The sequence below is a fragment of the Haliotis asinina genome, chromosome 3 (assembly GCF_037392515.1).
Source record: "Haliotis asinina isolate JCU_RB_2024 chromosome 3, JCU_Hal_asi_v2, whole genome shotgun sequence".
Classification (NCBI taxonomy): Eukaryota; Metazoa; Mollusca; class Gastropoda; order Lepetellida; family Haliotidae; genus Haliotis; species Haliotis asinina.
In genome coordinates, this window is record NC_090282.1 from 42,679,297 (window position 1) to 42,707,239 (window position 27,943).

A 27,943-nucleotide genomic window follows, 5' to 3' on the forward strand; every position below is an offset into this window, starting at 1 on the left:
ACAATACAATAACAGCATCTGAATTACAACATATCATAGTGTCTGCTACTAGCCAGGTTTTAATATCATTTTCAATGTATATGCTGTAACAATGTGATGATCATGATATACAATACAATAACAGCATCTGAATTACAACATATCATAGTGTCTGCTACTAGCCAGGTTTTAATATCATTTTCAATGTATATGCTGTAACAATGTGATGATCATGATATACAATACAATAACAGCATCTGAATTACAACATATCATAGTGTCTGCTACTAGCCAGGTTTTAATATCATTTTCAATGTATATGCTGTAACAATGTGATGATCATGATATACAATACAATAACAGCATCTGAATTACAACATATCATAGTGTCTGCTACTAGCCAGGTTTTAATATCATTTTCAATGTATATGCTGTAACAATGTGATGATCATGATATACAATACAATAACAGCATCTGAATTACAACATATCATAGTGTCTGCTACTAGCCAGGTTTTAATATCATTTTCAATGTATATGCTGTAACAATGTGATGATCATGATATACAATACAATAACAGCAACTGAATTACAACATATCATAGTGTCTGCTACTAGCCAGGTTTTAATATCATTTTCAATGTATATGCTGTAACAATGTGATGATCATGATATACAATACAATAACAGCATCTGAATTACAACATATCATAGTGTCTGCTACTAGCCAGGTTTTAATATCATTTTCAATGTATATGCTGTAACAATGTGATGATCATGATATACAATACAATAACAGCAACTGAATTACAACATATCATAGTGTCTGCTACTAGCCAGGTTTTAATATCATTTTCAATGTATATGCTGTAACAATGTGATGATCATGATATACAATACAATAACAGCATCTGAATTACAACAATATAACAACATAGTATTAATAATAATATTTAAGTGTCTATGCCCCCTGTTTTGTTGTCCAGGACCCCTGAAAATTAGGAGTATGAGTCCTAGGGACCCTCAAATATCTCGGACTCGAGGTAAATCCCTGCTGTTTCCTCTGTAACATATTTCTGTTATTATGTCTTTGATGAAATGATTTAGTCTGGTCATTACTGAAGGAGTGTAAACATTGGAATAACTGCTTCACATTGTCAATGCAGTCAGTGTTTCTTACCATTTCCCCAATGTTGTTAATGTTGTTTTATTGTTGTTTCCGTGCTGTCTCTGGGATGCAGATGGTGCAGTGTGTCAGTCTTCAGCAACATCAGACAAACAGGGCAAAGATTCTAGAGATTAATGATCACTTTCTTCTGGCACTTCAAAGGAGCAGTTTAGTTGTTTGACATCAGCTATTGTGTTTCTCAAGTATGTCAAAGCTTTACATTGTAAATAGGATTCCACCACTTTGATGTGACTTGAAAGGCTGAATGATGTTTTACTGATGTTATTGGTTGTATTGATGCTACCAAGGTATTGCTACTGATTACCACTGTTAGGATGAGGGTGGTGTGGTAACCTAGTGGTTACAGCAATCACTTGCCATGCTGAAAACTGACACCACTCACTCACCTATCGTAAGTAAACCTCATGTCACTGTCTATTCTATCCATATAACTTGAACTGATGAGTCAGCTGCCAGAATTCCTATTTGTATTGATACTGTTCCCACCAGTGGTTCCAAGTCAGAGAACATGTGTAACATTTCGTACATGTACAGATTTCACAGGATTGTTGAACTCTGTGCAATAATTGACTCTTTAGAGCTTCTCCTTTGGCCACAAAGTCAACTCATGGGAACATTTTAAAGGGCAATCAATGAAAGGGTCAAGCAATGACTTTAAGTGGTTCATGGCTTTAGTACGCTCCTTGCATCACAGAACTCCAGTAATAGATAACCCTGGTTGGTGAGCTGTGTCAGTTGTAGCCTGCCATCTCTCAGCTCATTAGCCACTTACAAGGTTTGTCTGTTGGGGTTGCTAGTGGCAATTAGCGCAAGTCACAGAGTCACAGAGCTTGAAGGATGGGCAGACAAAGTCTTCTCAAACAAGTGCTCAAGTTCCATTTGGTTCATCTGTTTTAGCAACCTCTTTGTAATGCAGGCTCTTTTATAGTTTGTTCTAGTGGCCTGATTTATCCTTTTGCTCCCCAGATATGTTTCTGAATGACAACACCTCTCCCCAGTGATTCAGATCTAATAGTCATGAATTGAAATCTTTTTGCAAATGTTAGGACCTCTGATCAAGAGAGCTCAATCTGTAGACCTGCAGGTCAATATTAGAATGACAGTATGAAGAATTTGCATTAGGTCTCTACTCACATGTGATTGTCTTCAGGGGTGATTGAAGGATAAGGTAGTCACCTGGGCCTTGATTTATGAAGGTCTCTTAGCGCTAAAATAGTCATAAGTTAATGTTAATATATGCCACTTAAGACTATCTTAACTCTAAGAGAGCTTAAAAAATTTAGGCCATGGTGAACTGTATGACATCATACATAGGACATTGATGCTGCCTGTGTTTAGCAACACAGAAACGCAAACAAAGGTGAATATTGATAATGGACCTCAAGAGGCTGCATGTTCACTGATCTTATATGCTGTGTAATGTTTAGAAGATAAGACCAAATCAGACAGCAGTATGTAAGAATTGAGGCGTGTAATCATCCAATTCTATCATTTCTAAGCCTAGGACATACTACTTGGACACTGTAACCAGTAGGTTTGTGGTGATATACATGTATGAACATTTTACAATAGTATTAAAGAAGTTTAAGTACAGTATACACGTGCTTAACAACAACAACAATAATAATAGTTCATTTATATTGCGCATGACTCCATGAATGTTTCATGCTCTAAGCGCACAGTCCAAGGGTTCACTGACTTGACTCATCACAGAATGCTGGCTTATATATGTATTTTTTTAGTCTGGATTTAAACAGAGAGAAAGTTTCACAGTTGGTGGTAACTGATTCCACTCAGTCGCAGCTGCAAATGAAAAGGATCTCTATCCATAGAAAACTGTTTTGGTAATTTGGATAGTCAGCAGGTTTTTTTTACTCTGATCTCAAAGATCAACTGATACAACTGACACAAGCCATTTTGATCTAAAGCATGTCACGTGATCATAAATGTTATATTTCTGGGAACTGGCACTGCTGAAAGTAAAGGCTTCGGACAAATTTTGTTTCACAGTTCCTCTAACCAGAAAACTGAATAACTTTCAGGGAACCTTAGCAGTATGATTAAAAAGTGTATTTATAGCTTTTGCAATGACTGAGTCGCACCACCACAGTTTACTACCCCCAACCACAGCCTCTTGCCTTGTCATATGTGAAGGTTCTGTTCTTTCTTATTGAAAATATGTGTAAACCAAACTATGGCAAGAGCCCTGACGGGTTCCTGGTGCCATTGTAAAGTGCTTGCTTTGTATTTGAATCTGGGGATTCCATTAATCTCTAACTTTTAAAATCAGCATTTTGAGACAGGCAGTTGACAATCTTGTAAATTCTTTTGACAAGAAATTTAACTCCAAAATATATCAGTGCTTTGCAAGAGAGAGCTTCCATCAAGTAGGAACTAGCCATGTGTTTACCCTGTAGTACCCAGCTCCTCGTCTATCAAGAGCTGGAGAAAATCCTTATATCTGCAGTTAGCAGTCTCACAATGAAGAGTCTCTCACACAATGTCTTGATTGAAATCATGGGGACTTTGCCTGACAGTTAAAGATGATTGATCTCCCCCGACAGTTCCTTAACATGACGTCCCTGGCCTCTTGAGGCAGATATTGACAAGTTAAGTATCTTACATGAAATATCTATAATTTCCTTGGTACCCATATCAATGGCAGGCTTCGATCTGAGACTGCTCTCTGATACAGCAGACATGTTGGGGAAGATTTTAGACTTCTTGCAGATGTCAAGTAGGAAAAAAGGATGAGATACGTTTCTAGTTAGGCAGCCACAAATTATTTATTCTGAATGTTTTTTTATTTTGAGTTTGAATGGAAATTTTGGCAGCAGGTAAACAGGTAAATAAGTCATAAATGGAACATATCTTTAAAAATTCATCAAATATACAGTTATATTTCTTCATAACTGACAATTCTTTAACCTGACTTGATTGTCTTTCCATTTTCCAGAATGCCTGTGTTATTGTTATAGGTAGTAGCATGGATTTAGTTTAATGTTCACAGATTGCGAGTTCACAGACACAACAGTTAACCTCCTTCTTCTCTTTGGAAGAAACTAAGGTAGTTGTCATTGTCTCATGCAGCATGCTGTCTCAGTGTAGACGAGGTTGAGGATAATCAAATGGTTTAAGGGTTCACTCAGTTTAAAGACTGAAATGAGACCTCAAGGTCTACTAGTGTTGGGGGACCTGTGAATGTAGGTGATAGTGTTGACAGATTACATCATATATTGTTGACTCTGGATTACTTTGCTTGTGGCAGTTGACCAGAATCTAGCCAAATGCCTAACGAAGGGTTTTTTTCTACAGTTAGAATACTTGACCATCCACTGTGTTACTTGTACTTTTCTGGTTTGGTTTATCATTATTTCAAGGGGAGAATTAGTGAGTGAGTTTAATTTCACATCGCTTTTAGCAATATTCAAGTAATATCATGGTTGTGGACTTCTGCTTCACACATTGTACCCATGCGAGGAATCAAACCTGGGTCTTCTGTGAACACCTTAAGCACCAAATGTGTCAATGTCCGCAATTTGCCATCTATTTGCGAGTCATCTAATTCGGTACCTGACCTATGCCTGTCCAAGGTAGAGACTCAGGTGTTATTGTCAGTGCTTTGTGCTTTTTTCTTTGCCATTGATTCCTGGTAAGTTTTGAAATGCCTCCAGCTTCTTGATGTCAAGAGTGGAAAATCCATAAGTGGTGAACTGAATCTACTCTTGTTAGATTAAACTTAACTCTCTCCCTGTCTGTTGGCTGGCAGTCAGTTTCAGTCAGGCTGTCTCTGTGTCTATCTCTGATCCCTTCTATAGTTATCCACCTGTGGATTCCCTGTATTATGCAGAATGCTCACTCACTCACTCACTCACCCACCCACTCATTCACTCACTCACTCAGCTACGCTGCTAGCCTAGACACAAAACTTGACACTACTACATACACACAGGTAGAATAGTCACATGTGTCTTAAGACATGCTTTCAGAGCTACCTAGTCTGTCTATCCATCAACTCCATCGATCACACTACAGCCACAGTCGACCAGACCATTCTGGCAGTCACTTGGCAACTTCTCCAAGTCTGCTTCAGGAACCTGCTGGCCAGGAGAGACCAGTGATATACCAGCCGGTGCCCAGTGACATCAGTTGGGGTCACCAAACACATATGAGTCTTCAGGGAACGATCTGAACAGTATTCTAAATAAACACCCATGGCACTCAGAACTATTTGCCGCATCAATATCAAATGTGAATTGTTTTATATTTATAATGGGGTTTACATTTTCACCAAATTAAGCTTCATCACAATAAACGAACACTAAAAACACATTGCTTCCTCTCAGAGTGTCATATCTGACTGGATTCGCATAATATTCCCAGCACTGGCAATTAGTGGTTAATCAGCACAGGTATCGTGGACAGGAAACATGAATATGATCAACGAGGCACCAGTAAGAAGCACAACATGCTTATAATCATAACATCCAACAGCAAGGGTTTTTTTTCCTTTCCCAAACTCAGCAAGTTTTTGTGATATTCAATAGGAATTACATGGAATACATAGATATAAGTATGAGAAGCGACAATCTCATGTTCATCAACAATCAGACAGTGCTGGTGGTCCAGATCTGTGCCACAATATCGATTGCCTGGAAATAAAGGACATCCATGCAGTTTTTTTATTAGGACATAAATATCACAGGATAGACAATTGACTGAGGCTTGGAATATGAAGGTGGGAACGGTTCCAGGAGTATGGCAGTTGGGGCATCATATAGACATGTTTGATGTTTGAGTTTGTTATGCAATGATATGTAATATGCTTGTGAGTGGTCTGGGCTTGTACTCTTTTAGCAATATATCATCTCAGGGAACACCAGAAATAGGCTTCACACAATTTACTTGTTGGGCATTTTATCCAAACCTATCATCGCCTTTCCGTTGGAGGTGATACCACTATGTACTTTTGTACAGAGTAATGGGTGGTGAGGTAGCCTTGGAGTCAAAGCTTTCACTTGTCATGACCACAGACCCAGGTTTGAATCCCCACATGGGTACAATGTGCACTGGTGTCCCAACTGTGATATTGCTAGAATATTGTTAAATCAACATCCAATTAAGCTCACTCACTCAATGTACTGTCAGTGAGCATGTTTTTATGTCACTTTCAGTAATACCTTGTTGAGGGGTCAAGACATGGACATAAGGTATCCATGTAGGGAGTAAAACCTCAGACTTTTGGCATGATGAACAAACACCTTAACATTAAGGCCACCCCACACATCCACCACCATAGATCCTCAGCAGCTCATGAATGTAGATGCAATGGTTTCATTTGTCCAATGAGAGTTTCATACTGTGGTGTAGAAGATTTTATTGATGACTGTAAAAATCTAATTGAATTAGGAACAGAGATGTAAGCAAACTACACTAGATGTTAATCTCCCTCATGCAAGACAGGGCTCAATCACTAGAAGCCTTGAACAACTAACCTGGTTTGACCACTACACACATTCCATTCCACCTGAACACGAACTGTTCGATTACTTCTAACAACTGTAGTGGGGATTACAGATTTACGTCTTGAGCAACATAGGTGACGTAAAGCTTGCAGAGGGACTAAATGATTCGATGCCCACACTGGGAATATGGATAACTGCATGCCGCCATTCCTTGTTGAACAGTTTGTTTTTTTCTGACTTAATAATTTACAGGTCACTGTCATATATCTGTAATATAAAACTGTATGCCTCATTAAGCAACAAACTCGTGGCAGGGAACAAAATGAACCAACAAATAGGACCTTACAGGGAGAATTGTTTATAGGAGTAACTTACTTGCAACAGTGAGTGAGTTTAGTTTTATGCCACACTCAGCAATATTCCAGTTATATGGCAGCAGACAGTAAATCATCACATTTTAGCAAAAACCTTACAGACAACAAGGAGATACAGATGCCTCATTTGAGTTAATTGTGTAAGTTGTGAGCCTTCTTTCCTTGCTAATTCACAAGGAATGACTCGATTCGTTACGTTACCTCTTTCAGTGATTCAAACCAAAAACACTTTTTAAGTGTGCAGATGTAAACTATACACATGATTGCCTAGAAGGCGTCATACATATATCTGGTGAGTTCAGCAATATTCCAGCTATTGGCAGCCAATCAGATAACAGCAATGGATAATGTCCTTTGTAAACTTATAGATTCAGACGAAAGTTTTGAGTAAACTCATGCTATTCTGAATGTGTTAGACAACATACCACCAGCTGTACATACATTACGGACCTTAGTGCATGTATCGTGCCAGGTTATGACCTTTGACAAAAATGCATTTATGGACATTTTTTATCATTAAACATCGTGTCCGAGCATCAAGTTCAATGAGAAGAAAGCCAAGATGTCACTTGAAGTATGGCGCACAATTGCTCAATGTTCATTTGACAACTTTTACGAGTACTGTTGTTGATTGTATTCTTCAGCCCATCCACTTTGATTAATTATCTCATCAAAACATCGTTACTTTGCTCTTTGATAACTTGATGATATGGACCCGTTGATGATGCACATGCACACGAATTTTTTTCCAATAAAACAGGGAAAAATGGTTTATAATTCTAATTCTGTCGACCATGACCATACTTACATTTTACATCCAAGACTTTAACTGGCAGATGTCTGATGCAGGGGGTCGGCTTATGCACGAAACATACCATTTTGACACTGATTTGAAGGGTCAAGTTAGGGCGTCGGCTTATCTACGGGGTTGGCTTATACACAGTAATATACGATATGTGGCAGGAGTCTGTAAATAATTCAGTTTGGACCAAACAGTCCAGTGATCAAGAGCATGAGCATCAATCTGCACAATTGGGTTCCAATGGTGTGCCACCCAAATCAATGAGCCTGACTGATCCCATTCGTCGCCTCTTACGACAAACAGTCCCCTTTTATGGCAAGCATGGGTTGCTGAAGGCCTATTCTGTCCCAGACCTTCACAGGTACTTGCATCAGTTTTCTATCAAGTAAGCAGCCATGCTTGTCATACAAGGCAGGTGGGCAGACTGGATGAATTTCTGTTAGTATGTCCATCAGTGTGGATTGTTGTAATAAACACTGGATTATTCATTGATTGCCACCATGCAATTGGAAAATTGCTCACTGCGGCATTAAATTACAAACAGGGTATCATATTTTATTCATCCTAATACCCTATGACAGAATATCCCCTTTGCTATCGACCAGTGAAGGTTCAGGGTAGAATAGGCCTTCAGCAACCCATGCTTGCCATAAAACGCAACTGTGCTTGTCATGAGAGGATTGGGTGGTCAGACTCAATGACTTAGTTGACACATGTCATCAGTTCCCAATTGTGCAAATCGATGCTCATGCTGTTGATCACTGGATTGTCTGGTCCAGGCTGAATTGTTTACAGACTGTCGCCATATAGCTGGAATATTGCTGACTGCAGTGTAAAACTAAACTCACTCACTCACCCTTTTCTACCAGAAGACACCAGATATATGTATGAGGTCTCCTGGGTAACCATGTGTATTGTTTACATCTGCACACTAAAAAAGTGTTTTTGGTTTGAATCACCAATAGAGGCTATGTAACGAATCAAGTCATTCCTTGTGAAGTAGAGAGGAAAGAAGGCTCCCAACTTAAACAATTAACTCAAATGGGGCATCTGTATCTCCTTGTCTGTAAGTTTTTTTTGCATAAATTTGTGGCATGGTTGTTTCTTGTTGTATTCATTTACCTTCATCAAACTAGATGTGGTTTGTTCTACTCCTGCAGGCTACACTACATGTTACACTGCTCATCAAAACTACACTCTTGCATTCTTTATGATGTACAGTAGGTATTGTATCTGTACAGTGGTAGATTGTTTTCTTTACAGTTTACAATACAACCTTGTTTATTCACATGTGGAAAGTCAAGTAAGTTTGTGATGGGTTTGTTCAGCTCCCATCTGTCATCAGTTTGCATTGTAAACAACAGTTTATCGGAAACCGCTAGACCAAGGAAGATGATACTTCACATATTTGTCTCCACTAATGGTGACATGCCAGTTTGGTCAAAGCACCAGTAATATGTTCGGCATGTCAACCACAGCAGGAGGCCACCATCTTATTGCTAATTCAACATTATTGTTTTTTAATGTATTGAAATTTGAGATGTGTGCAGGTAATAGTTGGGTTAAACAGACGCCATTTCCCCTATATTTATACCATCTATATTAGCTGCATTCCTAAATTCTCTGAATCTGAATATGAGTTCCACAGAAAGCACTTCATCAACGACACTAAAACAAAACATGTGCATTCACACAATTTTTGTCTTTAGTAAGTTAACATTACCACCTCATCCCACTTGATACCCATTCAGTGCTGAATCAATAAAGGTATGTTTCATATGAAGTCACTTGCCATGGGAGACAGCGTGTTCTGGTGTCTTCTGCTGTGACATTGCTGGAATACCGCTATAAATGGCGTAACACTCAGCTCACTCACTCATCCTTCTTGGTACCCCTGCAGTAATGGATCATTCTGGGCATATTTCATATAAAGTAAGCATTATGTGGATCACACTGTCACAATGTCAAGTTGTCAAGGACACTAGTGAGTATGGTTTGACACCACTTTTCACAATATTCCAGCAGTATCATGACAAGACATGGCCTTCATATATTCTACCACTGTAGGGAATCAGTCCCAGATCTCTGGTGTGAGTAGCAAACGCTTTTATCACAAGGCCACCCCACCGCACAGTAATAATAGCAATAAAAATAATGCTAATGATAATAATGAATGTAAGTGAAAAGATTTTTTTCATATTCATTAGAAAATTCTGCCAAAGGTTACCTTCAGTGCAGTGACATTTTTTGTTTGTTTTTCAACCCCATGCAGAGATTGAGTCGTGTTTTCCTTGTAGAAAGGCTCATGTTGACAGTGCCATGCACAATCATATAGATACAATCTTCACCTGCCATTATCAGTTTCCGATCTTGACCAGGTAACATCGTTAATGGTGACAGGAAGTGAGCATCAGGATATCGGCACTCCTGCATAGTGTGTATGACAGCATTGTGTCAACACAACATTGCTAAAACATGACACTTGTAATCTGAGCAAACAAAGAATAATTGTCTGTACACACCAGGCAGGATAAGCTTTGATAGGATTGCTTTTTCATATTTTCTCCTTTTACTAAATTTGACATTGTTTTCAATTTTATTATGTAACATTTGTTTTATGTTACAGAGTCTGAGTTGTTTTGTCAGGAACAGTGTTATAAAAGTCATCATTTCTATGCTTGTAATGACAGGCTGTAAGGAATGCTATTTCATCAAAGAATTACATATATCCATTTGTAATGGCTGGTTTCCATTTGTTTGACAGGCAGGTAGGTCACTGTGACCTTCTTCAAACAAGATCTGGTTGTAGCGGGATTGATATCTGCACAAATGTCAACCTTTCCCACACCAGAGAAGTGATTCTGTAAATACTGCCATAAACCAGTTTAAGATTGGAAGGCGGAGTTTCCAAATTCTTTACAAAGACGTAAAATATGTGCTTCTAAATTCTGATGAATCTATTTTTAGCCAATACCAGAGCTTGGATAGCCTATAAAATTTGGTTTATTGATATCCTATATCTTTGCAGAGAGTAGGGTAATACCCACATCAAACGGAAGTTGAGATAGTTATTGTAAAACACTGGTTGTATGTTCTTGGGTATTTCTTTGAAACAAATAGTTCAAGGCTTGTGTGTTGATGAATGTCATTGGTACGAGCATAATTTTTATTTGGACTGTGTATGTATTTTATTTCGTCCTGAAAGGAAGTTGAGAACACTGGTATCAGTATTTTACAACTGTAGGGAGTTGAAAATGATTATAAAAATATGATAGTACATTTATGGTGGTCTAATTATTCAGCTGATTTATGATGTACTACATTTCTTTTACTGGCATCCACAACGTTCCACACAATGATTACCCTGTCAGTGGATCAGTATGGTATACTACAGAAGCTGCCTGATGTGCTGTGAGGTTAAGCTTTATCATCTCATCCTGCCGGGTACCCATTTGCTGCTTATTAAACAAAAATGTTTTGAATGCAATTACATGGCATTGAAGATACTTCTGGCTATGTATTGACAACACATGTACAAGTTGCTATGTCAAGTTCACAGTAGACGTCAGATTGAACAAAATCAGTAGAAAACAGATGGTGTAGAGAACACCTTACCATTTAACATACAATAATTGGCAGTGTTTTCCATTTTTATATGTAAATACACTGAACATTTTCAAATCGTGTGTTACTTGATTGTAAAACAACCAGATTAAATGCACGACTACTCTCTCCACATCCTCTCAGCTTCTACCTCGTACATAATGTATTCCAGCAAGCACGTTGTTTGTATGATTATATACACTGACTGCTCTATTGCTCCAGTCTCGCCGTGACTGTGAGTTTGGCACTATGTTCCTCATTGTTTAATCATCAATAATGTACAGTCTTCCAGTGTATTGCGTGTCGCTCGCACTAGCTACAAGTTGATGTGTTAAGGGTTCCGGACCTTTACAACAGAGCACTACAATGTGTCGTGATGTTCCGGACTGATGTGTTAACTAGCCACTGTGACCAGTATTAAGAGATTAGTTGGTTGTGTTGCCAGACTGCTAGCTAGCCTGCGGTAATGCTATATTACCGTCTTGAAACCTGAGTAAAATAAATAGTGGCTTATGTGCTGGTACTCTGTGGAACGAACTTTCTGATTGTCAAACTTTCTGATTGTCATAGTCGTGGGTTGAAGACTCTTTGTACCAATCAATACTGACATGAGGCAAGTGCAGTCTCTCCTGGCTTTAGGAGAGAGTTGGGGCCAAAGTAGAGTTGGTGGAACCCATTTATAGTCACTGGTTACTCAAATCAGAATTTAGTGGTCCAAATGCTAATATTGGATAGGCCTTGGCAGTCACGGAAGACTGACCATATTAGGAGGTGGATTTATGCTTACTAGGAATTAGATTGGTGTTGGGGCTCTTTTGGTTGTTCAGCCACTCACCAACTCATTCTTCTCACTCAACTGACAAACTCAACTCACTTCACTTGCAACCTCACTCACCCAACTTAATAACTCTCCTCCTTATTCACTCACGACCTCACTTCATTCACCTCTCTTGAGCAACCCATACTTGTCATAGGGGATAACTAACAGGATCAGTTGCTTATGCTCGCTGACTTGGTTGATTCATGTCATTGTATCCTAGTGGTGTAGACCAATGCTCCTGATGTCAGTAACTGGATTGTCTGACCCAGCCTTGATTATTTAGAGACCACAAACATATAACTGGAAAATTACTGAGTTTGATGTTAATAAACCTGAAATATGTGTGTCATGATTTTCTACTAATAAGATTTTCATCTAATTTTTTCTTCTTTTTTCCCTTTTATATGCTGTTAGTTAAAAATCTTAATTAATTGAACATGTAACATTCTAAATGGTTTTTTTTAAAGAAAATCAAGCCCATTGTCTCTGTGTTTCATACTTAGCTCATTTGCCATTTTCATGCTTGGTTATATTGATCAGCGCTCTGTGACATTGACTTCAATGCTGACACAACTTTCAACTTTCTCCACATAAAGACAGTGTGCTGTTTTTTGTTTCCTTAATCCTATCATGCCTCCAGCGTATAACATTGTTACATTTACCAGGATTGATAGTGCCAGAAAATGGCACGGCACTGATGAGTCACCAGAGTTAAATCAAATAAGCTTAGTTGTAGATACAAGGAGACTTTCTCCAGTTACACTGTGTAAGTGATTGTGTCGGTATATCACAATAATTCTGACCTATCCCTGGCAAGATTGGTCCTTTTTTCTTGGACGTAGACAGATATCGTCTAAGTGTGCACTGGGCACCAATTGTGGATGTGTCAGGTTTTGAGATGGACTTGTCTACAGTGATTGGACTGGAGGTGATAATTAGGGTTTGGGTGACTGTACATTCTGTCTGTGTCAGGCATTACCTATTGTCACCGTCCACAGTGGAACGTGATAGCTGTGTTTACACTGTACAATGTGGTCTTGTTTTTATACGTCTATGTCACTTTCTGCTTAATAGGTTGATTTTTGTAGGGGGTTTCTGAGGACAAACCAAGAAAACAGTCAATCTGAATGAAGATACATGCTATTCCTTAAATTATCCTCATTTTTCTCCATCTATAAGAACCTGAACTGCATCTTCAGAACAACAATAATTGATATCCATTGTTGTGCTATGCTTTGTTGTGAAACCTCACTTCAACATGAGTCTTGTTACTTATTTAAATGACCCATGAAGAATTGGGTTAGAATTAATTTTCAGTAACCCATGTTTGTCGGAAGAAGTGACTGACAGAATTGGGTGGTCAGGCTTGCTGATTTGGTTGACACGTCATTGCATCCCAGTGGCCTAGATACATGCTCATGTTGTTGATCACTGCGTTGTCTAGATTATTTACTCGATTATTTACAGACACCTGGAATATTGCTGAGTAAGGTGTAAAGGTGAGGCATGAATTTATCGCACTAACTTACTAACTACTGATCTAAATGGTGTTTTTTTGCAGGTGTCAATGCCCGCAGCAGCCCACACTATCCGGTGTGGGGTGGATCACACGGTGGTGCTCTGCAGGTCTTTCTGTTGACTGGAACAACCTGGAGGTCACAACAGAACTTTGTACTGTGTTAGACATCATCATGACAACATCTCGCCTCACAGTCTTCGAACAGATACGATTGATTTCACAACACTGATTGCTTTGCTTGGGACATCTGTGTGACAACCCTGGTACCATCATGACAGGCATGCTTTGGACATCATTAGAGCCTTCAAGGGGACATTGTGAGGTCATGACCATCTTCATGGAGACATCATGACTGTCATGTTATGTGACATTGCGATTATTTTCATGAGGACGTCATGACTATCTTCATTTGGAAATTAGAGCATTCCTCATGTGGACATTGAGACTACCGTCACAGGAACATCATGAGATCCTTGAGTGGGACCTCGTGACTATATTCATTGGTACATAACAAATGACAGCCTATATGGGACATGATGACAACCTTGGTTGGGACAGCCTTCAAGATGACTGCGGTAGTCATCTCAAGTGGAATAGTTTTGACATGAGGTATTCAAGTACTTGGGGTCAAAGCTCCAACCATCCACAGCACTACGGAAGTTGTCAGGTTGCAGGGGCCAATGCTTACCTGGATGACACTAGGCATTCAATGACAAGGTGACCCAAGACCTTGAGTGAAGTTTTGGAAATGTTTTCATTCCACTTGATATTGGAGACAACTAGTGAAATATGACATTTATTGAATCACTCTGCACATATAGACAAGATGAACTTATGTGTAAGCTAAGAATAGATTCATGAGGTTATCCTGAGATTTATCACACAGGAATCCATCACCACAAATTCCAGGAAGCAGTTTACCTGAATACCAAGGTCACGTTAACATGTACTTCCTTGGAAGGTGGAGAGTCTGCAGAGACTAGGATGTTTGGAAGCTGAGGAGGGGGAATGCGAGCGCTATGAAGTGGGAGATTTATGCACATTTTATGATCTGATACGTCAAAGGTTTATCTTTCTACTACAGAAATATGTAGCATTTAAGTTTGCATCAAACATGGCTGAAAAAAATTCACCTTACTGGATATCATTGGTAATGGTTTTTATGTACTTAAGACTTGTCTCACTTGAGGTGCTCTCTTGCAAACTTGAACAAATCAAATAATAATTTGCACTTTTGGAAAAACATATCTGCAATATTATCATTATTTGTTGAGAAATCTTCATTGGAGACATTCAGGCATAATGTCTGCAAGACCATCCAGAACTTGGCTGCCCATACTCAGACTTAAGTGATCACTCATTGTCACAGGCAGCACTTGCAGCCAAAAATCTGTGTTTGTACCCACAGGTTCAATACAACCAGACATTTAGTGCTAATGATATTCCAACTTTGATGGGGATACTTTTATCTTTCCATAACAAGCACAAGTGATTCTCATGTCAAGTACATATTTAATATAAACTGGGATCCAATCAACATTTGAGAAATATACATGTAAAAAAAAAACACACTGCTACAATCCTGTCCAGAAGTCTTCATTCCAGTTGTGATAAGTTTTGTGAATGAAAGCAGGTCTAACTGTGACAATGTGTGCATTTACTTCATGGCCCGCTCCAAACATACATTCATATACTTTTTCTCAACTCCTTTCGGAGTATACAATCCAAAGTGTATATTGTGGCATGTTACATTTGAATTTGGATTTTAATTAACAAGTTCAAATCTCAACATAAAGACACCCTGTGCATCATGAACTAATGCCCGCTTGTACAACTACTGAAGATAAACAAGGATAAAAATCTTGGAAAAAACTGTTTATTTCAAATTACATGTTTTGAGTTTAAATGGAAAACCAATTATGTTACATTCTATAGCAGTCCTAGAGGATAACAATTGGTCACAACCAAACGAAAGATCTGATTGGCTGCTATATTTTAACATGAGATCTGATTGGTAAAGAACATCCTATCAGGTCCAAAATAGCATGACTTGTACAGAGATACATTTCAGAAATAGGTATTCATCATAGTTTATCCAGAAGAAACAGTATGTGACCACTAAGGAGAAACTAAAGCTTGATGATGCATTTTTGATTGTTAAATCTCTCTATTTTGACTAACCTTGTGTTAGTGTCAACCGTACAACAGTACACATAATGGTCATAATATGATCAAATCTTGTACAAATAAAATAGGTCCTAAAGAGGACAAGATCAGAATTAACCTGCTGTCAGATGGCACAACTTCAGCAAACTGATCTGACTTATCATTTTTGAGCTGTTACGTTAATATCTGTTCTTGTCCTCTGATAGAGTGCGTGAAATACACGTTAAATTCCCAAGTGTATATATGTATACAGACTTATTTACAAATATTGATGATTTCAACTTTCACATAGAAGAGCTTGCAGTAAACATGTGAAAGTAATATTCAGCTTCACATTCAAATATTAAACAATGGCTCAAGAACCCAAATCAAAAATTCCAAATAACTTGTAAAAGCTCTGCTATTTCATAGCATGAAAAATTAACAAAATATTTCAGAATTTAATGAATTAAAACCAACGAAAGCATGCTTCTCAACATTTTTCTAATGAATATTGACCTCTGTGTCAGAACAGTTACAACCTGCATACCCGGTGCTGCAAGGAATCACACTGACCAACGTCCAACTGCATGTCGTCAAACACCAGTATCAACTTCTTAAAAAATTCTCCAATAATAAACCCGTTGTTAAAACCTATAAAACTATTACCACATGCAAATGAACAATGGTCAAGTCACAATTCCTTTTTGTCTGTAGTATATGTATATGCCTATCTAATGATGCTGCCTGTATTTCAAGATGGCTTGTCACTAATAATTTGCTTTACATATCAAACATCATCCCAATATGTTAACAACTTTAATTTCCGATGCCCTCATCATCAGGTTACCACAATAATATAGGGAGTTGCACTGTAGCTTGTGCGGCTAGATTTCAGCATGCACACGGAAGCCGTTACATTTGTGACTACTATACAGTAAATATACATAGCAGATGATTTTAAGTTGATGGTATGTTGAAGGTACTAGGTCAGTGTAGGCATAACTTAAAGCAGAAAAGAAGTTTGGAGACCTATATGAAAATCAGATTTTACCAATCCAAACTAATTTTGAAGCTATGGCAATATTTACACTGACATACAAATATGAACTACAGGTGCATTCAGACTACCTGAACCAATATGATGGATATGATACATGTTACAGCTCATCGAGTAATTATTTCATTCTCCTATTTCATTGCCATGCAAATTTGTCTTAATTAGTAAATATGTCACACAGCTTGAGAAACTGGTGTGATTCTAGTTACATGAAGCCTTAAACACACACACCTTAACATTTAAATGTTTAATCACGAATCTATGTGACAGACACCACGTGTCTGTTCAAGGGAGGTAACTCAGCTGGCACTTCACAGTTTCTCAAGCTTGAGCACCAACTACGCAGGTCGTAAGAAGCAAATGCTATGTATAGATGAAACAGTTATTGCAGTAGACAGGACAAGTAACAAACAATATACAAATGTCTGAGGAACGAGACAATAGAGGAATACCTGAAACATTTGATTAGCAAGTAGTTTTGTGAATCATGAAAAACACAGAGTTACAAACATCAGATGTTTCTCTTATGAAAGTCGACCAGTTTTGTTCAGGATAGTAAAACTCAACAAAATAGGGTGACACATTCTAGACAAAATTCCCTCAAAATACATGTCCTCCCTAGCAGGGTGGAAGCATGATTGAGGCTTGAAGACATCACTAAAGGCCACACATTGTGCTGCACTGAACAACATTGCTGAACTGGGGTTGTTCCTACATAGAAGATTTCATCCTCATACTAGGAGCTGAACACTGTCCGACATCATCAGCAGGTGGTCAGATATTTGCAATGAGACAGTATCACACCATGCCACTTTGCAAAGAGCAGGAGCACCAGCTGCAGTTTGACTACACTCAGTTGAAGAGGTCAAACATGAAATGATACACACTTGAATGAGCATAATGTGTCGAGTCAGCAAAATGTGTGGACAATGTTTGCTACATACATTAAAGCTGAAGTTGCACCACAACATTCTCTCACACTCCTTTCAACATCCGCGTCAAGAGAAGATCTGAAACTACAAAAGTCGGCCTCTTGACAACACACTTACATTGTTGTCACAAAAGAAAACATTTTGGCATCTAAATTCTAACCATCAGAGAACAATTTGAAAATTTTCATTTCAACCAAGACAGCTGATCTCTAACATGAAATACGAGGCAATGGTTTCCAATGCTGATGAGACCACAGTAGCTTCTACATAGAATACTTCCCCCTAAAATGCTCTGAAAGGCAGAGCACCTTTGATCCAAATCCTGATCTAGGGCAAACAGCATAGCAGCAAGACAGCAATAACAACATCTCTTCTATTCCATGAGATAATTATACAATGTACAAGTTGTACTTTGTTGTACAGTATGTGCTAAGGCACCCCATATGACCCATCAGATCAGGATGGACACAGCGTGATAAATGCTGTAATGCCTGGCTACCAGTCAATACCTCTCACCTGAATTCTTCTCTGATTTGTTCCCACTTGTATTGAGATGAGACTTGTAGGATAATAAAATCCCCTAGGTTTTTCCCCAAACTCGTAACTACATATACCCAACACAGACATGTACAACCTTGCTTCAATGTGTCAGAAGCACCACACACATGAAAGAGGAAAGTACAAGGGGTCATTTCAACATTTGGCCTGTGACATGAAAAGTAAGTCATTTACATGTATCTAGAAGCAAAATAACATGGACTCTTGAAATGACCCCAACTTTATAAGAAATTTTCTCAAACCTGGTCAAACTTTGATTTCATGTTAATCATGTCAAATGACGAAACACATTCACAAATACGAAAAACTTGTCTCCAAGTATCTTTTCTAGCACGATGAGTGAATACATACTCAGAAAAGTCATCACATGGTTCTATAAGCAACCCTATGTGCAGCCATTACATTTGGTCTCAATCAACTATTATGGAAAAGGTCTATGCATTATTGTACATGCAGTCTAGAATATTTCAGTAAAATGAATGCAAAAATATAACTGACCTACACAAAAAACATTTGTGATAATGAAATAGCACTACAGGGCAGCTAGGGTTACTTTGTACAGAGCAATCCTTATCAATACATTCTGCATCTAAAGTTAGATAGAAATGAACAAGGGACATCAGTCTTGAAGCCAGAGCATAAGACAAACTATTCATCAAGGTTGGCAAGTATATTATATACATTGGAGAGTTTAACTCAAAATAAGGAAAATGTGCATGCTAGGCCACAACAGATTAATAATTAGATTTATATCATAATTTTTGCAAAAAGAAAACAAAAGACATTCCTTAGATCTCTTTGTGGGATTCACGAAAGTCTACGAGATGCCTCCACTGGGTTCTTGTAATGAATGAGTTTAGTTTTACTTCATCTTCAGCAATATTCCAGCAATATTCCAGCAATATCACGGCTGAGGGCACCATAAATGGGCTTCACACATTTGGGGTCTTGCAATGACCTTGATCCTGACTGGAGTTAAAGCAAAAGGTGCTAAGATGACCAACTTATGATTAACCTATTGTGACCTTTTTTCGGTGGGGGTTCCTTTCGTTGGTGCCATAGTTCGCATTGTCGTTGCAATTTCCCCACGTTTTCTTTATCGTAGTAAATGTAGTAATGACTTAATACATATATAGATTCAATCAAGTGAAAACTGACCCAAGTGTTGTGCTATATGACTTACACTTACACTGCATTTGTTTTCAGTTCAAACCCGTATACATAGTTAAAGGGGAACTATGCTCTAGGTTCTAAATTTATTACTTTTGGCAATATAATGGGAACATGGGAAAGCTGTAAACACTGTGCCATTAAGTTTACCATTTACTACTGTGTAGATATACATCATTTAATCTGAGATAACAATACAGGTGCTTTAATAGCTTCAATCAAACTGGGACTGCATATTTGCTTGAGCCTAGTCCCCCTTTAAGGCTAGTGCTGTACAACTACTAAGAACACGATTATTCAAAAGCTATTTGATTAATTATATATTAAAAATATTCAGATTCATCCAAAAGCTTAGGGAAATTTCACAGCATATAATTTTCTTGTGCGACAATTATTTTCATGGTAGTGGATGAGTTGACACAAATACGTTCTACAGATATTTTTCCTGATAAAGATTTGTGTTACATTTCAATTATTTGGTTAAAATTGAGCAAATAGGACATTATTTCCATGGAGCCTACACCTGTTGCATTTCTGGGTATCAAGATTTATTACATCATAAATACTGGGGAAACACCACCATGTCATACAATAACTGGTAAATAAAATGCTGCTCTAAAATAGCTTAAGATATGAAGAACAATCTTTGCGGGTCATGTGACATCGTTGCTATGGCAATGACCTCCCTGACCCGAACCAGTCCAAGCTGGCAGAGTGGAATGTTCACATCAGACAAGTTGTCAAGCCATATGACCATTTTCAGAAGTGTCACCATGGTAACTAAGACCCAAGAACATCACTCTACCAAATCGAGACCAAGTGAAAATTATGACTTCTTGAAACAAGAACAAACACCATACATACTGGATCAATTAATCCTCTCAACTTGTACAAATATCTAAAATGCAACAGCACGGAAATCAATATTCAGCACCAATATTTGCTTTATTGAGAATTATTTCTTTTCCCACCTGGAGATGATCAAAATGTATTGTAATAAAAAAATAAATTTCACTCAAAAAACCATCATCCTAACCTCACGTTCAAGTTTTACAGAAAACCACAAATGGTCACTGACACATCCAGACAGGAAAAGGTAGATTTCCTCTAAAACTAGTCACAATTTTCACCTGGTTTCTGAGGTATTTCGTCAAATCGCTGTCCTTGTGATGTTGATCTATGGCTTCTCAGCAACATCTATACACAACGCTCACGTCGAGTTCAGTAAGAGTTCGCGTAAACGCCTACCATCATCATATGTATGTACAACCAGGCTTAGGAGACAATGCACCCAGGTTCAACGCAACCCTTCAAGGAAGACCTACATTCAACAAAAGTGCATTGAGCCACTTGTAACGCAAGCACCCACAGCAACTTTCAACGTACATACGTAGTACTGTAATGCTGCTCGCAATGGAAAAATAGATCGGCCACAAATTTTCAATTGGCAACAGTATAGGTCCCTTCTTAGGCCAGACTTTCTGCTTCTTAAATATAAAAGTTAAAGTTTCAACATCCTTTTTTAAAAAACTCATGCATAGTACTCCTTTTCTGACTGGTTGATCGGGGAATATGTGGACTTTTTCCTGGGTTCGTCCAATGCGTAGCTGCCTTCATCCTTCTTCCTCATTCTATACACTATGAACATGACGAGCAGTATAGCACACAGTAAACCAACCACAGCTCCTCCAATGATGGCTGAAATCAAACAAAAACATAATTACTTTACATTCTGAACATTGCATCTGATCATCCATCACACATCAGACATGACATCATAACACATCACCAAGCTAGCTACCCCAACACTAAAACAACCAGTGTGAGAGAATTGTACTTAAAGTAAGAAATGACACGTTGGACACCTCAGAAGCCATTATCAACACACATTCTCATTTATGGAGTTGGTGAGCAAGCTATGGCTGCATAAAACCAAAATTAAGTTGAGTGAGTGAGAGAGTTTTTTCGCCACTTGCAGCATATTCCAGCAAAGGGCTCCACATATTGTGCGCATGTGGGAATCGAACCTGGGTCTTCAGTGTGACAAGTGAACGCCTTAACCATGAGGCTACCCCATTAAGAAATAAGAGAGCTCTTTGCTGTCAAAACCTCTAATACTGACAACACTCACCAGCAAGGAGGCCAGGCTGGGTCATAATGTGCGCAGATGCCACAGAGGCCTTTTCTGGGTCATCACCAGTTTCATTTGTTTCTTCATCATCATCTTCAGCTGAAAAAATAGGATACCAGAGTAAGAATGATGGAAGTAAGTATTCTTCTGCATCATTCTGAAGCATGAAAAATTATAACAAACATTTACAAAAAATCTGAGAATACAGGTCAGGTTCCACTAAATCATGTCTTGGTTGGTTCGCAGAAAGTCAGACCATAATTGAAAGACATGGAACTCGAAATGCAAATCTGCCAGTGGAAAGAATAATGTAGGTAGTCAAGCATAATATGCTATGCAAGACTGTGCTTGGCTTTACTAACAGAAGACTTAACAGGTGTACAGTGAAAAGGCTGTGACACCAAAGGTACAGTCCTTGATTGAGAGAATATCCAAAAAGGGTATGCAGCCAAAACACACACACACTAATACCAGGTCTTATATTGCATTCAGGACCAGTTTGGGTTTGAGATCTGTTCAGTAACTTTCTTGCTAGCAACCAACTCATATCCTGGTTTGTTTTTCTACTACCACACTTCCTGATCTTCAGTGAGATGTGATGAGTAACTTCAGTTTGACACTGCTCTTGGCAATATCACGGTTGGGGACACCAGAAATGGGCTTCATACATCGTACTTATGTGGGGAATCAAACCCAGATCTTTGGAATATTGAGCTTTAAGCGCTAGGCTACTCCACTCCCCCATCAGTGGCATGTAGTGAACCATGGTTACAGAATGGAATCACAAGCCATGGTGGCTAGTCTGTTGGGCTGGATACCAATTAACAAGATGTTAGTCGTATCACAGCAGCAGTGTGTATGGAACAGAGCAATTAACCACCCAACCCCAAGGGCATGGTGACAAACCAACTTCACTGTGGGTTAAGTCATAAATATGCACAGTCACCCAGTACAAGCAATGTCGCAAACCAATATGCACGGCTGTGCGTTCCTCATGCTGTGAACATTAACTGCACCTGTTTGTGTTCACAGCAACAGAACTACATGCACTACCAGGTCCGTGAACAAACTTGCATTTGGGAAGTATCCATTAACATGCAGTATGAATTTGACTTGAGAAAAACAACCTTGATAAATGACTACTCAATGATGTTTTCAAAAATGTAACATTGTAACTTTGTGTTTGAGGTCACTTACGTATTTCATTTTCATCTTCCTTTGAACCCAACTCTGTATCAGTTGCAGGCATTTCTGGGGTATATGTGTACTGTAAAAATAAATATGATCAAGCAGTTAGTGACATTTCTGTTCTAGTAACACTCCATATTGATAATGGTCTAACACATAAGAAATGCAGTGTTCTTCTCTGATCCCATGAACATTTACGTCAACTACAGCTGTACTAAAAAGCAACAATGAGAGATTCTGCTGTATATATTTCAGATTTATCAATGAGCGAGTGAGCTTAGTTTTACGCCACACTGAGCAATATTCCAGCTATATGGCGGCGTTCTGTAAATAATCGAGTCTGGACCAGACAATCCAGTGATCAACAACATGAGCATCGATCTGCGTAACTGGGAACCGATGACATGCGTCAACCAACTAGCAAGCCAGACCACCAAATCCCGTTAGTCGCCTCTTACGACAAGCATAGTCGCTTTTTATGGCAAGCATGGGTTGCTGAGGGCCTATTCTACCCCGGGACCTTCATGGGTGTTAGATTTAACAAGTTCACACAGTTGATGAGTGATGGGGATCCTGTCTTTCGTTAAAGAATGCACATTTTTATGTCCTTACCCCAGGATCTGTTTTGGGTTTTCGTGGTTTCCCTCCTTCCACAATAATGCCGCCATTCTGCTCGATCACAGGTGGAAGCGTTGGTTCTTCGGTAGTGGTTGACATATATGCTACAGAAATAAATGCAGTGAATCAGTTTGCATTTTGTCCCTCATAGTTTTATTTCACTAATAACAAAACAGCTAAAAAAATACACTTGTAGGCACAGAAATACAAGTTTGAGCCAGTGAGGAAACCTATTTACTGTTGGTTGGTGTATGTTTTTTCTCTAATTTATAGCAGCAATAAAGGTAGGAACCATTCTTCTCTTGTGGGAGAATGCACAGAGCTAGAATCTAGCTGCTTGAAAATTATTGAATGTTTCTTAAGTTTTTGCTCAAAGAGGACAGCAGAGCAGACAAAGTGTTAACTATACTGAACTGCAAAAGAAACAAGACTGTCTTTTTGTCAAGTTTTTAAATAGAAGACATAAACATGAATGCATACTTTCATGAGATTCAATTTTTCCTAATTTGCATTTCTTTTGCTGTTCAGTATATTTCTCTCCATATCATATGTCGAGGGGATCAAAATACTCAGAGTGAAACTGTAAGGTCTGCAAATCTGGCACAGTTAAATGTTGCAAGACCACCTGTCCGTCAGACTAAACTCAAACTTTCAGTTTGATGATGACATGATAACTACTCTGATTATCTGGTATATAACAGTTTGTTCAATATCACAGCAGTAATACATTCCACACAACTACTGCTCAGCATAAAAATACTTCATCACTACCATACTTTTCTACATTATGAAGCAACATATGTTTGCATGGACCATCAGAACAACCATTCAGTATTCTGAGGCTAACCAGGACTGGCTTCCCATCAGTATTCTGAGGCTAACCAGGACTGGGTTCCCATCAGTATTCTGAGGCTAACCAAGACTGGGTTCCCATCAGTATTCTGAGGCTAACCATGGCTTGGGTTCCCATCAGTATTCTGAGGCTAACCAGGACTGGGTTCCCATCAGTATTCTGAGGCTAACCATGGCTTGGGTTCCCATCAGTATTCTGAGGCTAACCAGGACTGGCTTCCCATCAGTATTCTGAGGCTAACCAGGACTGGCTTCCCATCAGTATTCTGAGGCTAACCAGGACTGGCTTCCCATCAGTATTCTGAGGCTAACCATGGCTTGGGTTCCCATCAGTATTCTGAGGCTAACCAGGACTGGGTTCCCATCAGTATTCTGAGGCTAACCATGGCTTGGGTTCCCATCAGTATTCAGAGGCTAACCAGGCCTGGGTTCCCATCAGTATTCTGAGGCTAACCAGGACTGGGTTCCCATCAGTATTCTGAGGCTAACCATGGCTTGGGTTCCCATCAGTATTCTGAGGCTAACCAGGACTGGGTTCCCATCAGTATTCTGAGGCTAACCATGGCTTGGGTTCCCATCAGTATTCTGAGGCTAACCAGGACTGGGTTCCCATCAGTATTCTGAGGCTAACCAGGACTTGGTTCCCATCAGTATTCAGAGGCTAACCAGGACTGGGTTCCCATCAGTATTCTGAGGCTAACCATGGCTTGGGTTCCCATCAGTATTCAAGATGACAGAAATGACAAAAAAACATTATTACAAAATCAACAATTCCTGATGTAAATCATTGAAAAGAAAATTAACGTAAACAGAAAATGTTTCATGCATGTTAATATAGAAAACAAAATGTCCTTTTCAACTATTTCAGCAACCTGTAATGTGATCCAGGGTACTTACAACCCAGTCACATCCAACTAATTCAATTTAGAGTTGATGCAATAAAATCACCTTGGAAAGAAAACTAGTCTCAGAATATATTCACCCGTCCTAATGTTATGTACCTTATCCTATCATGCTTAGCTTCATGCAACTGAACAAAAGAATATTTGCACAATCATTAAATGGCAGACTTCAATGTCATTTACCAGACTGGTTGTACAAACATGGCCCAAGGAACCATTTTAATAGGTTCAAAAATCATAACACCACAAGAAAATACTGACAATGCTTAAGTCTTAAAAGAATACTGTCCGAGGACTAGATGTAAAACCTTGAATGTATCAAAACTTACCATCGCAATTGTCCTTATGACCTTCAAGAATAGGTACTTCAGATCCAAATATTTTTCTTCCTCTTTGATCGACACAGAAACATACAGATCCATGGCACTGAAGTTCCTCGAATTCTCCATTCATCTTACAGCGTGGACGGAAAGTACCATACATTGGGGAACGGATATGCTGAACAAGCTTGAACACACAGGGATGTAAGTTTTTTCCTGGGATATAGGGGAAAAGAAAATGAAAAACAATAAACAAAAAGCATTAGTTGATTTTCATAATCACTAATAATAAACAATAAAACATGAAGTACAATATTGCTGTTGAAGTATGTTTCTTATAAACTAGACTCAAATACATAAATGTTATCACAAGGTAAATTCACAAATTCATTTACAATTACTTTCTGACTCATACCTTTAATCTGATCTTATACAACATTTGTTACATCTTGACTCATCTGAACGATGTTCAAGAAAATGAACCTGTCTGAGAGACTTCGATTTAACAGCTCCTCACAATCTTACTGATCTGGAACAAGGTGTTACAAAAATTCACGTCAAATTTAGAGGATCGTCATGCTTTTCAAAAACAGAACACTACGTTCAAACTATCAATGATTTGTTTGCTAGTACTATTGAATTCATGTCTTACACTTCAAATGTAAGAGAGTCAAATGGTGGGCTGACAAGGGATTAATACCCACCAGTTTCACAATCTGGAGCCATGGGAGGCTCCAGAGCAGTTCCAGGGATCTCGGCACCATTGCTGTCGGAGCACCAACACTTTCCTGTCCCTGGGTGTCCACGGCACTGCATGGGGGCATACTGCCCACTTTGTGTACAACGGGGAACATAGTTTCCAAGCAGGTGCTTGCTGGCTTCTCGGAGATTCTCGCAAGGTGTCAGGTGCTTCGGTGTTGTGTCTGAAACAAGAGTGGATAGTGTAGTTATACCTTACTTCACAGTCCTAAACCTAACGGTCCTTCAAGCTCCTTCTGAACAGCAAAAGACCTAATTAAACAAGTTTTTATTTTTTTCATGTTGAAGACTGAATCTTGAATGTATAAAAACTACACATTCTCAAAGAATGATGCCTTTATCTATGTGAGGTGACAGCTCCCCATGAGTCATAAGGCAGGTTGCTTGATAACGTGTAGCATAACTGAGGAGATTCCTCAAAACAGTCAACAATGCCACTTGAGGCTTCCTTGAATATTACTCCTGCAACATCATACAAGAGACTCCAGAGAGGGACTTCAAACTGCAGTACCCACAGTACCCTTGTTTTAACTATACACAGGCAGCAAGTGTGTAAGTGTTATGGTGTTCAACTACTGACTAGGGCTGATGTGTGACAAGTTGACCCCGGTGACTAATAGATTAATAGTTATTCTTTCATGACTAAAACGTTGTATTGTCTATGAAGATATAGCCATAATTCACAGTCACCCGTTTTGAGTATAATACTTTTGTGAGACATTGAAAAACTTGAAATGTTAGCCTCTGTGCTGAAGAACCTTTCTTACAAATTATTTGTCAGGAATTAACATAACATGTATCAGGGCAAGTTAGGGTAATCGGGGGTTTAATTACTTTGCCTTCTCCAATGGGGTGGTGGTATAGCCTTATGGTTCAAGTGTTCACTTATGTCAAGGACCCTGGTTAAGCTCCCAACATTTATTCAACATGTGCAGCCTATTACTAGTGTCCCCTGCCAAATATGGCTGGTATATTGCTAGCGGTGGAATTAGACCATACTCATTCATACTTCATGATGATTCAGCCATGGTACAGTCACACTATGTACAGCGTCTGACACTAAATTCTAAGGATTTTCAGAAACTCGATTACAAATGCTGATGACTGATCACTTGTACTTTGACACACACCAACACTACGGAGGAAGTTTTTTAAGTTGGGATGACACGGGAGACGGCCTCTGCGCACCTGACTGGTGTGACTTCAAATCATACATGATTTGTAATGCGGCATGTATTTCCTTGCCTGTTTAGTTCCCGGTGATGTATATGCATGCAGGATTGAGTAACAGTAAGGTCAGGAAGTGACCCCATCCCACATCCTACTATGACATTTATTGCCACGACATTCCCACACTCCTCCAGCCCATGACACCTACCCTGTGTTAACTCCTACGATCATCTACCTCAATCCTCACACCAGCCTCTAAAAGATCTCAAACAGTTCATCTGTAGACACACTGGAATTGTTAAAATGTATCACAAAAATTGGAGTATTTGTTTAAAAGGAACGGTTCTGTAATAACAAAGCAAATTTATGAAAATAGTTTTAGTGAAG

The 27,943-nt window shown here is 38.8% G+C and overlaps 2 protein-coding genes across 6 annotated transcripts in view; one reads left to right on the top strand and one right to left on the bottom strand.

The window, feature by feature from the left end:
• The window catches only part of LOC137278050 (RCC1-like G exchanging factor-like protein), a 58,036-nt gene extending 43,040 nt beyond the window's left edge, over positions 1-14,996 (top strand). For 2 of the 4 annotated variants that reach the window (XM_067810113.1, XM_067810112.1), the window contains exons 12-13: positions 9,073-9,112; positions 13,794-14,996. In XM_067810113.1, the coding sequence (XP_067666214.1) occupies positions 9,073-9,112; positions 13,794-13,915 (162 nt within the window). In that variant the 3' untranslated portion in view covers positions 13,916-14,996. The remainder of the gene's footprint in view (positions 1-9,072; positions 9,113-13,793) is intronic. The other 2 variants (XM_067810115.1, XM_067810114.1) reach the window with 1 other exon arrangement.
• Positions 14,997-15,611: 615 nt separating this feature from the next.
• Positions 15,612-27,943, bottom strand: part of LOC137278051 (syndecan-like) — a 67,678-nt gene continuing 55,346 nt past the window's right edge. For both annotated transcript variants that reach the window (XM_067810116.1, XM_067810117.1), the window contains 6 exons: positions 26,332-26,550; positions 25,637-25,843; positions 23,548-23,657; positions 22,945-23,014; positions 21,748-21,846; positions 15,612-21,314 (listed from right to left, as the gene is read on the bottom strand). In XM_067810116.1, coding sequence (XP_067666217.1) covers positions 21,148-21,314; positions 21,748-21,846; positions 22,945-23,014; positions 23,548-23,657; positions 25,637-25,843; positions 26,332-26,550 — 872 coding nt within the window. In that variant the 3' untranslated portion in view covers positions 15,612-21,147. The remainder of the gene's footprint in view (positions 21,315-21,747; positions 21,847-22,944; positions 23,015-23,547; positions 23,658-25,636; positions 25,844-26,331; positions 26,551-27,943) is intronic.